This window comes from Tamandua tetradactyla, chromosome 11 (genome assembly GCF_023851605.1).
Source record: "Tamandua tetradactyla isolate mTamTet1 chromosome 11, mTamTet1.pri, whole genome shotgun sequence".
NCBI lineage: Eukaryota > Metazoa > Chordata > Mammalia > Pilosa > Myrmecophagidae > Tamandua > Tamandua tetradactyla.
In genome coordinates, this window is record NC_135337.1 from 91,438,291 (window position 1) to 91,450,874 (window position 12,584).

The 12,584-nt window shown below is 51.9% G+C and overlaps 1 protein-coding gene across 4 annotated transcripts in view; it reads left to right on the forward strand.

Moving 5' to 3' along the window:
• The window catches only part of TYK2 (tyrosine kinase 2), a 28,050-nt gene extending 20,351 nt beyond the window's left edge, over positions 1-7,699 (forward strand). For all 4 annotated transcript variants that reach the window (XM_077121842.1, XM_077121844.1, XM_077121845.1 and 1 more), the window contains 11 exons: positions 100-227; positions 1,011-1,146; positions 1,228-1,382; positions 2,774-2,924; positions 3,422-3,519; positions 3,834-4,026; positions 4,288-4,406; positions 4,613-4,785; positions 4,927-5,044; positions 6,668-6,778; positions 6,852-7,699. In XM_077121842.1, the coding sequence (XP_076977957.1) occupies positions 100-227; positions 1,011-1,146; positions 1,228-1,382; positions 2,774-2,924; positions 3,422-3,519; positions 3,834-4,026; positions 4,288-4,406; positions 4,613-4,785; positions 4,927-5,044; positions 6,668-6,778; positions 6,852-6,986 (1,517 nt within the window). In that variant the 3' untranslated portion in view covers positions 6,987-7,699. The remainder of the gene's footprint in view (positions 1-99; positions 228-1,010; positions 1,147-1,227; positions 1,383-2,773; positions 2,925-3,421; positions 3,520-3,833; positions 4,027-4,287; positions 4,407-4,612; positions 4,786-4,926; positions 5,045-6,667; positions 6,779-6,851) is intronic.
• Positions 7,700-12,584: the final 4,885 nt, after the last annotated feature.

Sequence of the window (12,584 nt, forward strand, 5' to 3'; positions counted from 1 at the left end):
CCCCACCCCCAGTCCCGGCCCCTGGCTCCCACACCCTGCCCACGTCCCCTGGTGGGCGGTAGCCGCTGGGCAGACCCTAAAACAGCCGGGCCTTTGCAGACATCATGGTGACGGAGCACGTGGAACACGGGCCCCTGGACGTGTGGCTGCGACGGGAGAGGGGCCGCCTGCCGGTGGCCTGGAAGGTGGCAGTGGCTCAGCAGCTGGCCAGTGCCCTCAGTTACCTGGTGGGTGGGGCAGTCTGGTGTAACCAGCCTGGGGAGGTCGGGGAGGGTGTTGGGGTAAGGAGGCCTGGACACATCCCTCGGAGAGCTTTCCAGCACCCAGGCCTGTCCACGGACCTCTTCTGCTCATACACCCTCTGTGACTCCCATAGCCTGCAAGAAAAAAACAGTTCAGCTCAGTTCCTTGGCCTGGCATCCAAGCCCCGGGGACCTGCCTCCTCCAGAGAACTCTCCTGCCACTCAGCCCCTCAGTTCCTAGAGCCCACCCCAATCCATTCATTCATTCATTCATTCAGTGCTTATAGGCAGACATCCTGTACTCCGGGAGCTGACAGGGAAGACAAACAAGTCAGTCTAGCAAGAACGGTGGGGTCAATAGATAAAGCCGTGGGGGCCATAGGGAGCTGCTCCTGTTGAGAGGAGGGAGAGCTGCAGTATAAAATAGGCAGGCGGGTCAGGGAAGGACTCACTAAAGAGGGGAGGAGGGAGCGGGAGGGCCCCGGGGGAAGGGTGTGCTCGGCAGAGGGAGCAGTGGTGCGGAGACCTTTCATGGGTTCAAGCCAGCAATGGGGGTCTCTGGCCTTTTGTCCCTTGGCCACCAGCTCCAGGAGAACAGGTAGGACCCCTCTGGGCCCAGGGCTACCCGGCCATGGTGACAGTCCCGACAATGACTGTGATTGCCCTTTTCGCTGGGCAGCCCTGTGGTGGCCATGCGGGCTGGGGGTTGTGGGTGGGCTCTGTGCCCCTCCCCGCAATGGCCACTGCCCCTCTCCTGCCCACCCCCAGGAGGACAAGCGCCTGGTTCATGGCAACGTTTGTGGCCGTAACGTGCTGCTGGCCCGGTTGGGAATGGCAGAGGGCACCAGCCCCTTCATCAAGCTGAGCGACCCCGGCGTGGGCCTGGCTGCCCTCTCCAGGGAAGGTGAGGCCCTGGAGGGGTTGGGCACAGGGGCGGGCTCCCCTACTGCCTTCACCCTTGGTGACCTCTGACCCTGTCACCCAGAACGGGTGGAGCGGATCCCCTGGACAGCCCCAGAGTGCCTGTCTGCTGGGGTCAGCAGCCCAAGCACCGCAGCCGACACGTGGGGCTTCGGCACCACCGTCCTGGAGATCTGCTTTGATGGGGAGGTCCCTCTAAAGGGCCGTGGCCCCGCCGAGGTATGTCCAGGGGACCTCTGAGCCTCCCCCCCCCGCCAGGGTGGCCCTGGCACGCAATCAGGAGGGTGGCTTCAGTGTCCACAGTGGCCCCTCTCTAGGGCCTAATCTCTCTGGTCCTCAGGTTACTTGTCTGTTGGGGAGAATTGTCCCCTCCCCTAAGGCTGTGGGATCAGTGCCTGGCACAGAGAAAGCAAGGGAACACCACATTTTAGGGTTAGGCAGCATGCTGGGGCAGTGACGGGGCAAACACAGGTGGTGGGGGGCCCCATTAGATGCCCCTGGCCCAGCCTGAGGGGTCAGGCACGGTTTCCCAGGGGACCTTCTATCTGTTTGAATTTCCTGGGCCACTCAAGCCAAATACCATGCTGTGGATTGGCACAAACAATGGGAAATTCGTGGCTCACGGTCTTGAGGCTAGGAATAAGTTCAAATCAGGGCGTCAAGGTTGTGCTTTCTTCCCGAGGACTGGCCCTGTGGGGCCGGCTGCTGGTGACCCTCGGTACTGGGCTCTGCTATCACATGATAAGGCACATAGCAGCCTCTCCTGGCTTCTTCCTTCCCTTCCGGGTTTTGTTGACCTTCAGCTTCTGGCTTCTGTCGCTTTCCACTCAACCTCTATAAACTTCATTCTCTTATAAAGGACTCCAGTGAGAGGATTAAAACTCATCCCGACTGAGGTGGGTCTCACTCAACTGTAGTCACCTCATCGAAAGCTCCTCCCTACAATGGGTTCACACTCACGGGAATGGATTAAGTATAAGAACATGCTTTTCTGGGGTACAGACAGCTCCAAAACCATAGTATACAAGCTCAGAATTTTCCTGGTGATTTGGTCGTGGACAGTGGTGAGGGTGGCACAGCATGGCGAGTGCACTTAACACCATGGAATTGTATCCTTGGAAGTACTTACAGTGGTAACTATCATATTGCATAAATGTTACCACAATCAAAACATAGTTATAAAAGAATGTTCCCCATGAACTGGGGGAGGAAGTGGGCAGCATGGCAGAAGGCATGCCCTGGGTCAAGGCTTCCAGTTTTGGTGCATTCAGGGATCCGTGGTGTGCGGAAGCTTCCTGAAGGTGGAGAGGTGAGGGCTGGGGAGTAGAGGTAGGTGGAAGCCAGGGCAGGAGAGCCAAGGGTGAGCTGCTCCAGCACGGGAGAGCCAGCTGGGCTTGGGTTCAAGTGCGGGCTCTGCCGTCACGGGCAAGTGTCTCCCCTTGGCAGAGCCTCAGTTGCTTTATCTGTAAAATAGGATTGATGCACCTGTCCCATTTTGATATGCACCAGTCAAGCTGCTCCCAGGGCTTGACTGTGTCCCCCCAGGGACAGAGAGGACCCCAGCCTCAGGGGAGTGCTGCACTGATTGCCACGGGTCCCCTCCTCTGCAGAAAGAGTGCTTCTACCAGAAGCAGCAGCGGCTGCCTGTGCCCTTGTGCCCAGAGCTGGCCACGCTCACCAGCCAGTGCCTGACGTATGAGCCCGCCCAGCGGCCATCCTTCCGTACCATCCTGCGCGACCTCACTCGCCTGCGGCCCCAAAGTGAGCCCCACCCAGTTATGAGAGCTTTTGGGGAGAGAGGGAGGGAGGACGAGGCAGGGGTCCCTGCTGATGCAGGCATAGGGCATCCCAGGTCTCGGCAGTGTGCCCTGTTTTAATTCACTCAAGTGGCAGTGGCCCCCCAACCTCGCCTGCATTTTCCTTGGGGAGAGACACAACATTTTTGGACAAATCCGACCCTTTCCGATTTTGTTTTCTCTTCTACATTGGGTGAAATGTTTGCACCCTTGATCCAATCTCAGAACATCCCAAGTGCCCCCTTTGATCAGCCAACTCTGCAGTATGGGCAGGGACTCTGTATTTGTGGCAGGGGTGTTCAAGATGATGCCAACAAGAAAAAACGTTTCCTGGCGGCCAGGACGGGATGCCGGGTGGGGTGGGGGAGCAATGGCCTGCTTTCTGTGGCTCCCCAGACCCCCAAGGGTGGGCCTGCTGGGGAAAGGGCCGGGAGCCGGCCTCACCCTCTGTGGCCCTTTCAGATCTCGTAGACGTCTCGGCTGTGAACCCGGACTCGCCCTCCCCAGACCCCACGGTTTTCCATAAGCGCTATTTGAAAAGGGTCCGGGATCTGGGTGAGGTGAGGGCGGGGTCGAGAGGGGCTGGGGGCGGAGCCTGGGCTGCTGGGAGGACCGCCTGGCGGGCGAAGGTGCCTGGGTATAAAAGCGCTAAGGAAAGCCTGCATGGGGGCTTGGTTCTGGGGGGATGCACATGGGGCCTGGTGGGCTGTGGGCGGGACGTGACCTATCCACTGTTCAAAGGGGGCCCTAGGGAATTGGCGGGGACACCTCCGTCGAAGATGAGGCCTAGCCCCGCGGAGAGGGTGGGACCTGGGCCTTGGCACGAGGGGTTGGGGCTGACCCTCCGGCGCACTCCACCCCCTCCCCCGGCCAGGGTCACTTCGGCAAGGTCAGCCTGTGCTGCTACGACCCGGCCAACGACGGCACCGGCGAGATGGTGGCGGTGAAGGCGCTCAAGGCGGGCAGCGGCCCCCAGCTCCGCTCGGGCTGGAGGCGCGAAATCGACATCCTGCGCACGCTCTACCACCGGCACATCGTCGAGTACAAGGGCTGCTGCGAGGACCCAGGTGGGCGGGGCCTGGAGCCGCGGGGGCGCCTCCTACCTGGGGGTGCCATCCGCGGGGCTGGGATAGAGGGGTGCAGAGCCGCGGGCTGCTCCCCGCCTCCCAGTGCTGCTGGCTGGGACCCGCGAGCTGGGCTGCAAAGGCTCCTGCCTGCCCGGGGAAGGGACTCGTCTCAGCTGCAGGAGAGGGGCTGTGGAGCTCAGGACTGGGCGGCCCCTAGTCCCTCCCGCCCTTGCCCCCACGGGCCACCCCTTTGTGCCGCAGGCGAGAAGTCGGTGCAGCTTGTCATGGAGTACGTACCCCTGGGCAGCCTGCGAGACTACCTGCCCCGGCACCGCGTCGGCCTGGCCCAGCTGCTGCTGTTCGCCCAGCAGATCTGCGAGGTGCTCCAGGCTGCCCCACACCCAGGCCTTACCCTGCGCCTGCTTCTGCTCGTGCTCCTGCTCCTGCTCCTGCCGGCCCACCCCACCCAGCTCTGCCCCGCCCAGTTCCGCCCAGCTCGCTTGGCCGCGCCCAGCAGCCTGGGCCGCCAGGTTAGCCCCGCCCCCACTCGCTTGGCCACGCCCAGTTAGCTCCACCCCGCCCCCAGGGCATGGCCTACCTGCACACCCAGCACTACATCCACCGAGACCTGGCCGCGCGCAACGTGCTGCTGGACAACGACAGGCTGGTGAAGATCGGGGACTTTGGCCTGGCCAAGGCCGTGCCCGAAGGCCAGGAGTACTACCGCGTGCGCGAGGACGGGGACAGCCCAGTGTTCTGGTGACCAGGCGGGCTGCGGCGGGAGGGGCCCTGCTAGGGTCAGCTGGAGCAGGCACCAGGGAGGAGATGGCAGGGTCTGGTCCCCGTGAAAGCACCCCAGTCTTGGCTGGCACCCCAGGCCTGAACACCGCGTCCCCCCAGGTACGCCCCAGAGTGCCTGAAAGAATGTAAGTTCTACTATGCGTCCGACGTCTGGTCCTTCGGAGTCACCCTGTATGAGCTGCTGACCCGCTGTGACTCCAGCCAGAGCCCCCCCTCGGTGAGGGCCTGACTCCCACCCCCACCCCAGCTCCCCCTGCAAGTGGGCTCTCCTACTTCAGCCTTGGGGTTGTGGGGTGTGGGGTGTGAGGTGGGCAGCTCACAGCGCAGGGGGCTTTGGTTGTAAGTGACAGAAGCCCCGCCTGGGTGGCAAGGCAGAGGAGGGATGGCCAGCTCTGCTGTTGCAAACTCCAGGCGTGGCTGTGGGCACAGCTTGCTGTCCACCCTCAAATCCCGTAGGATTTCCCATCTCTCCGTTTTCCAACTCTCGTGGTCTTTGTGAGGTCGTCTTTCCCAGGCAGGCCCCCCCTCGTGTGGCAGCAGTGGCTCCTTGCCCTCCAGGGACCCATGTACTCAGCCAAGGGAACTGAGGGCCCTTCTTTTTTTTTTTATTTTTTAATATTTTTATTGAGAAATATCCATTCATGTACAGTCCAACTGTAGTATACAATCAGTGACTCCTGATATCATCACATAGCTGTTTTCTTCACCATGATCATTTTTAGAACAGTTACATCACTCCAGAAAAAGAAACAAACATAACTCATGCATCCCATACTCCTTATCCCTCTCTCTCATTGACCATTAGTATTTCCATTTACCCAATTTTTACCCCTTATCCCCCCATTACTTATTTATTTTTTATCCTGATTTTTTTTTACTCATCTGTCCATATCCTAGGTAAAAGGGACTTCAGTTACAATGTTTTCACAATCACACAGACTGTAAAAGCTATATAGTTATACAGTTATCTTCAAGAATCAAGGCTACTGGAATACAGCTCAACAGTTTCAGGCACTCCACTTCAGCCAGTCCACTGCACCATAAACTAAAAAGGGGATACCTATATAATGCATAAGAATAACCTCCAGGATAACCTCTCCACTCTATTTGAAATCTCTCAGCCACTGAAACTCTATTTTGTGTCATTTCTCTCTTCCCCCTTTTGGTCAAGAAGGTTTTCTCAATCCCTGGATGCTGGGTCTGGGCTCATCCTGGGAGCTCTGCCTCACGTTGCCAGGGAGATTTACACCCTTGAAGTCATGTGCAAAGGCCCTTCTTAACCCACCCATATCTCAGGACTTTCTGATTGGTCCAGCTTGGCTCCTGGGCCACAGCGATTGGCTGATCTTGGACTAGGGGGAGGACCCAATAGTATGTTATGGATTTATCTCCACAGCAAATCAGGGTGCTTTATAGAAGAGGAAAAAAAAGATTTGGGGCAGGCATGAACAGCTTGTTCTGAGGCTTCATGATAACAGCAAACACTTGATCCAGACATATGCTATAACTATTCATTTCACTTTCACAATAACCCCGAGCGGAAGACATTGTAACTGCCCCATTTTACAGATGAGAAAACCAAGGTTCAGAGAGGTAGAGTCATAAGCAAGGTCACACAGCTGAAAAGTGGAGGAGGTGGGACAAGAAGCCATGCAGGGGTACACAGGCTGTTCAGTGGTAGAATGCTTGCCTTCCATGTGGGAGACTTGGGTTCAATTCCCAGACCATGCACCCGCTCTCCCCCCCCCAAAAAAAAGAAGCCACGCAGTCCAGCCATTGGAGCGCCTGACCACTTAGCCACTCTGCCCCTTGAAAAGAGCCTGTGTCATCTCTTCCGTAGAAATTCATGGAGCTGATGGGCGTGGCCCAGGGTCAGCTGACTGTGCTGAGGCTCACAGAGCTGCTGGAGCGAGGGGACAGGCTGCCGTGCCCCCAAGGCTGTCCCTGCGAGGTGAGACACTCCCCCTGCCCACCGTCAGGCCGTGGGGCGAGCAGCCTCCACAGCCCCAATCTTCCTCCTCCAGATCTATCTACTCATGAAAAACTGCTGGGAGACAGAGGCCTCCTTCCGCCCAACCTTCCAGAACCTCATACCCCTCCTCAAGACAGCCCAGGAGAAGTACCGGAACCAGGCCCCCTCGGTGTTCAGCGTGGGCTGAAGTGCAGGGCTGAAGCTGCCGGGGTGTGAGGGTGGACCCGGTGGTACCAGGAGGGGGAAACCTGCCCCCCCCACTCCCTGTGTCTTCCGCCTGCCTGGACATGTGCCTCTGAACTGACCGTCCTTCTGTGGGCAGGAGCCCAGACCAGGTCTCTGAGGGGCCGGAGCTCACCAGACCCTTGGATATGGACCTTTTGCCTTTTCCCAGTTTATAAACTCATATTCCCTCCGCTGGAAGCAGTGGTGCATTTAAGATCCTCGCTCAACAAGGCAGGTTAGCCGGCGCCTGCAGTAAACTGGATTCAACCTTCGCCCGCCTGCGAATTCCCAGCTCTAAATCCGGGGTCAGCGAGCCTGCTGCTGCTGCCTGCAAGGATGGGCAGTAAAAGCTAATGAGGCCACGCTTGGGAAGTGCTGAGCAGAGAGAGGCTGGCAAACAGGAAGTCTCAATAAACATTCATTATTATTGTTATTCTGATGTTTACCCGAGTGCTTGTACTTCTCGGGCTTTTCTTGAGACAGATTCTAAAAACAGACATCTGTGAAAGGCACTTAATTTTTTTCCCACAGAACTTCAAGTCAAGACTGCTGTACTGCAGCTCTCCTGGCTGAACAGTTCCATGCTATTGTAATGACAGATGTTTTGGTTTTTGTTTTTTAACTTTTTTATTATGTAGTATAACATATATACAAAGCAAAGAAAGAAAAAAGTAATAGTTTTCAAAGCACTCGTCATCAAGTAGCTACAGAACATATCCCAGAGTTTGTCATCGGGATCCTCAGATTTTTCCTTCTAGCTGCTCCAGCATATAGGAGACTAGAAGGAATAATATTTTTTATCACTGCAATAGACTTTTTTTCCTTCTTTTTTGTGAAAAAAAGTATATATATACACACACACAAGAAAGCAATGAATTTCAAAGCACAGCATCACAATTAGTTGTAGACCATATTTCAGAGTTTGGCATGGGTTACAATTCCCAATTTTAGGTTTTTGCTTCTAGCTGCTCTAAGATACTGGAGACTAAAAGAAATGCCAATTTAATAATTCATTCATATTCATTTGTTAAATCCTATCTTCTCTGTATAACTCCACCATCACTTTTGATCCTTTTATCCCTCTCTTTAGGGATGTTTGGGCTATGGCCATTCTAACTTTTTCATGTGGAAGGGTCCAGCACTAATACGGGGTAGGGGGATGGAACTAGCTGATGTTCTGGAGAGGCTGGGCCCTCTAGGTTTCAGGAATTATCTGGGACCCATCTGGAGGTTGTAGGTTTCTGGAAAGTTACTCAAGTGCCTGGAACTCTTGTGGAATCTTATATATTGCCCTAGGTGTTCTTTAGGATTGGCTGGAATGGTCCTGGTTGGGGGTTGGCAGGTTATGATAGGTAGCAAGGTCTACCGAAGTTTGTATAAGAGCAACCTCCAGAGTAGCCTCTCGACTCTGATACTTTATTATTTACACTTCTTTTCACCCTTTTGGTCAGGATGGAACTGTTGTTTCCACAGTGCCAAGGCCGGATTCATCTCTGGGAGAATGACAGTTGGTTTTTATAACATTTTTCAGAATCATTTTCTCACGATAACTTAAAGACCGTTTTTGGACTGGTAAATATGGACATATTTCCAAATGCAAAAAGCACATACGAGTGGTCTCTTTTCTGTCCCTCAGCCACCCATGTCTCCTCCCTGGTGGCAGTGCGTGTCATCGGGTTTTCTGAGTTGGCTTCCAGAGCTCTTTTCATCCAAATACAAGGAAATCCACAAGGATGCCATGCTTTTCCTTTTTCTGCAAAAGCAGTGATCTACAGAGCTCTATTCTGTCTCTGGATTGTTTTTTGTTTGCTTGTTTGTCCTGGACATCAGGGATATATAGGGTGTCCTCTATTTTATGGTTGTGTCTGGCCCATTGTTTAAACGTTAGTCAGTTTTCATCTCCTACCGGGGATGCTTCCAGTCCCATCCTCTGCCAGTCCTACCTCCCTGCAATGCTGCTGCTGTGAAAACCACAGGCAGGCCACTATTTCACCCACATGTGAGGGTAGGATAAGTCCCCAGCAGTGGGACAGCTGGTTTCTGGGATCTGGGCCCCGTGATTTTGAAAGATGTTGCCACTGGAATATGTTCTGCTACTTTCTGGGGCAGGTCTCACCTCATTTTTCCAAAATTATCTTGGCTTATTCTTGTACAGTTAACGTTTGCTTTTTAATAGACTATTTTTTTTAGAGCCATTGTAACTTTTCAGAAAAATTACATGGACAATCTGAGGCATATTCAGAGCCAAAGAGAATAGTGTAACAAACCTCCATCTAACCCGGAGTCAACAATTTTCAATACCCAGGGCCGGGCTTGTTTCAACTCTATACCCACCGCTGCGAGTGGGTTCTTAAAGTAGCAAATCCCAGACATTCCATCGCTCAGTCTGTAGAAACTTCGATACATGCCTCCAAGAGATAAGAGCTAGGCCACACTTATCATTGCCACACCTGAAAAGTTTAATTCTTCACCCGTCGCTGCATTAACCTGTTAGGGTTTGAATTTCCCCAATCGGCTCTTAAATACTTGTCTTTGTTGTTTTGGGGGTGTTTTTGCAGTTTGTTCATGTGAAATTCCAAGCTAGATGCACACACTGCATTAGTGGAGTTCCTTTAAGTCCCTTCATTTCTGGGTACCTCTTCTTCCCCCTCTCTCTTGCAACATATTTGTTGCAGAAACTGGATTGTCTGCTCTGTGAACTTTCCCAGCCTGATACCATCACTGGGCTGCAGTTTATGTTCCTCCATCCTGGGAACTTCCTGTCAGCTGTTGGTCAAATTCAGTTTCTATTTCTTGGCAAAACTTCAGGAGGAGACTGCAGGGTCTGGCTGGCCTGCCTTTTGAGGGCTGAGCAGCTGTCGGCGCTCGAGGTCCAGTTTCATGGGAACTGCAATTTTTATTTCCCAATACTTAAACTGAAAAATATTCAGACATCCAGAAAAGCTGGAAGAATTGTAAGGCGAACCACCATACGCCTGCTCCCATCTGGACTGGACAATTAACATGGTATTAATTTGCCCTCAACCCAGCTTGTCTTTTGGATGCAAATCACAATAGGAGGATGTCACCAGCTTTAATATGACTTTTTGAATCAGCCTCTCAAATCCCACATGTTATCGGTTTCCTCAGGCTGCTGTCACAGATAGAACGAACTGGGTGGCTTAAAACAACAGAAAATGTATTTTCTCAGTTCTGGAAGCAACAAGTGAAAACCCAGGTCTTGGCGAGGGCTGTAGGGAAGAATCCTTCCTTACCTCTTCTGCTTCTGGTAATTGTCGGCATCCTTGGCATGCCTTGGCTTTGTGGCTGCCTTGTCCCCGCCTCTGTTTCCATCTTCATGCGACCTTCTCCCCCTCTGTCTCCTCTGTGTCTTCACATCTCTCTCCTTCTGAGGACACCACTCATATGGGTGTCACCTTAGTCCAATATGGCCTCGTGTTAATTCCGTCTGCAAAGACTCTATTTCTCTTTTTGTATGCTGTGCGGTGGGTGTCACATTTTATTCTTTTCCCATGTGAATACCCCGTTATCACAGCACCTTTTGTTGAATGCTTTTTTGTTGTTGTTGGTTGCTTTTTGGAGTGCATGGGCTGGGAATCAAACCAACCCTGGGCAGGCGAGAATTCTACCTCTAAACTACCCGCGCATCTCTATTTCTAAACAAGACATCCTTCATTCTACCGCACTTCATTTTTTTTTAATTTATTAATTTTTAAAAATTTTAACAACAAACAAATTAAAACATTGACATCACTCCGTTCTACACTGTTCTAGTTTGCTAGCTGCTGGAATGCAACACACCAGAGACGGATTGGCTTTTAATAAAAGGGGATTTATTTTGTTGGTTCTTCAGAGGAAAGGCAGCTAACTTTCCACTGAGGTTCTTTCTTACGTGGAAGGCACAGGATGGTCTCTGCTGGCCTTCTCTCCAGGCCCCTGGGTTCCAACAACTTTCCCTGGGGTGACTTCTTTCTGCATCTCCAAAGGCCTGGGCTGAGCTGCGAGTGCTGAGATGAGGAATGCAGAGCTGCTTAGGCTGTGCTACATTGCGTTCTCCCATTTAAGCACCAGCCAATTAAGTCAAACGTCACTCATTGCAGCAGACACGCCTCCTAGCCCACTGCAGATATAATTAGCAACAGATGAGGTTCACGTACCATTGGCTTGCTTGTGTCCACAGCAACAAAACTAGGTATGCGCACCTGGCCAAGTTGACAACTGAATCTAACTAACACATACATATATAATCAGTAATTCATAATATCACCACATAGTTGCATATTCATCATTTCTTAGAATATTTACTGTACTTCATTTTACTGTGCTTCGTAGATACTGTTTTTTTTACAACCTGAAGTTTTTGGGGCAATCCTGCATCAAGCAAGTGTATTGGTGCCAACTTTCTTCCCTTTATTTTTTTGAAAGCAGTTTTTTCGCGATAAATACACATGCCGTACAATCCATCTAAAGTACAGAATTGCTGTCTTCTAGTATCTTTGCAAAGTCGTGCACACATCGCCACAATTAATTCTAGAACAATTTCGCCCTGAAGAGGGTTTGCTATGTTATACATCCTATGTGTCACGCTCTGGCTTTCCTTCTAAACTTTTCCTTTCAGCTGTACCCACCTATCCTTCGTCTTAGATACACTCCTTATAACGTGCTCCCATCACCTCCATCCATTCCCAAACATTCCCAATCAACCTTACTACAGATTCTGCACAAATTAAGCATCAGCTGCCCATTTTCTGCCCTCATTCTGTCTTCTGGTGACCTATTTTCTATATATCAACACCATGCGTTTGCTAGTTATATTTAGTTCCTATCAGGGAGATCACACACTGCGTCTGACTTCTTTCACTCAAGATAATATCCTTGAAGTTCATCCATGTTGTCACATGCTTAAGTCATGTCATCAAGACTTAATTTCTTCTTACAGCAGCATGATATTCCATCATATGTGTATACCACATTTTGTTTGTCCATTCGTTGTTTGATGGAACCTGGATTGTTTCCCTCTTTTGACGATTGTGAATAATGCCGCTTTGAACATTGTATGCCAATGTCTGTTTGCTACTCTGTTCTAGTTTCTCTCTCATCTGGAAGGGCACATGGTGAACCCGGCATTGACTGCTAGCTTTCTCTCCTGGTTTTCCTGTTTCATGAAGCTCCCTGAGATGTGTTTTCCTTCTTCATTTCCAAACGCTGGTGGATAATGCTTCTCGTGGCTGTGTCGTTCTGCTCTGCTCTCTCTGAATCTCCTTTCTCCAAAATATTTCCTCTTTTATAGGATTCCAGTAAACTAATCAAGACCCACCCAAATGGGTGGAGACACGCCTCCACCTACTCCAGCTTACAACCACTTTTGATTAAATCACATCTCCAGAGAGAAGATCTAATTACAGTTTCAGACATACAATACTGAATAGGGATTAGAAGAAACGGCTGCCTTTACAAAATGGGATTAGGTTGAAAACATGGCTTTTCTAGGGTACATACATTTCAAACTAGCGCAGATCCTGCTTTCAGTTCTTCTGAGGTAGATACCTACCTAGTAGCT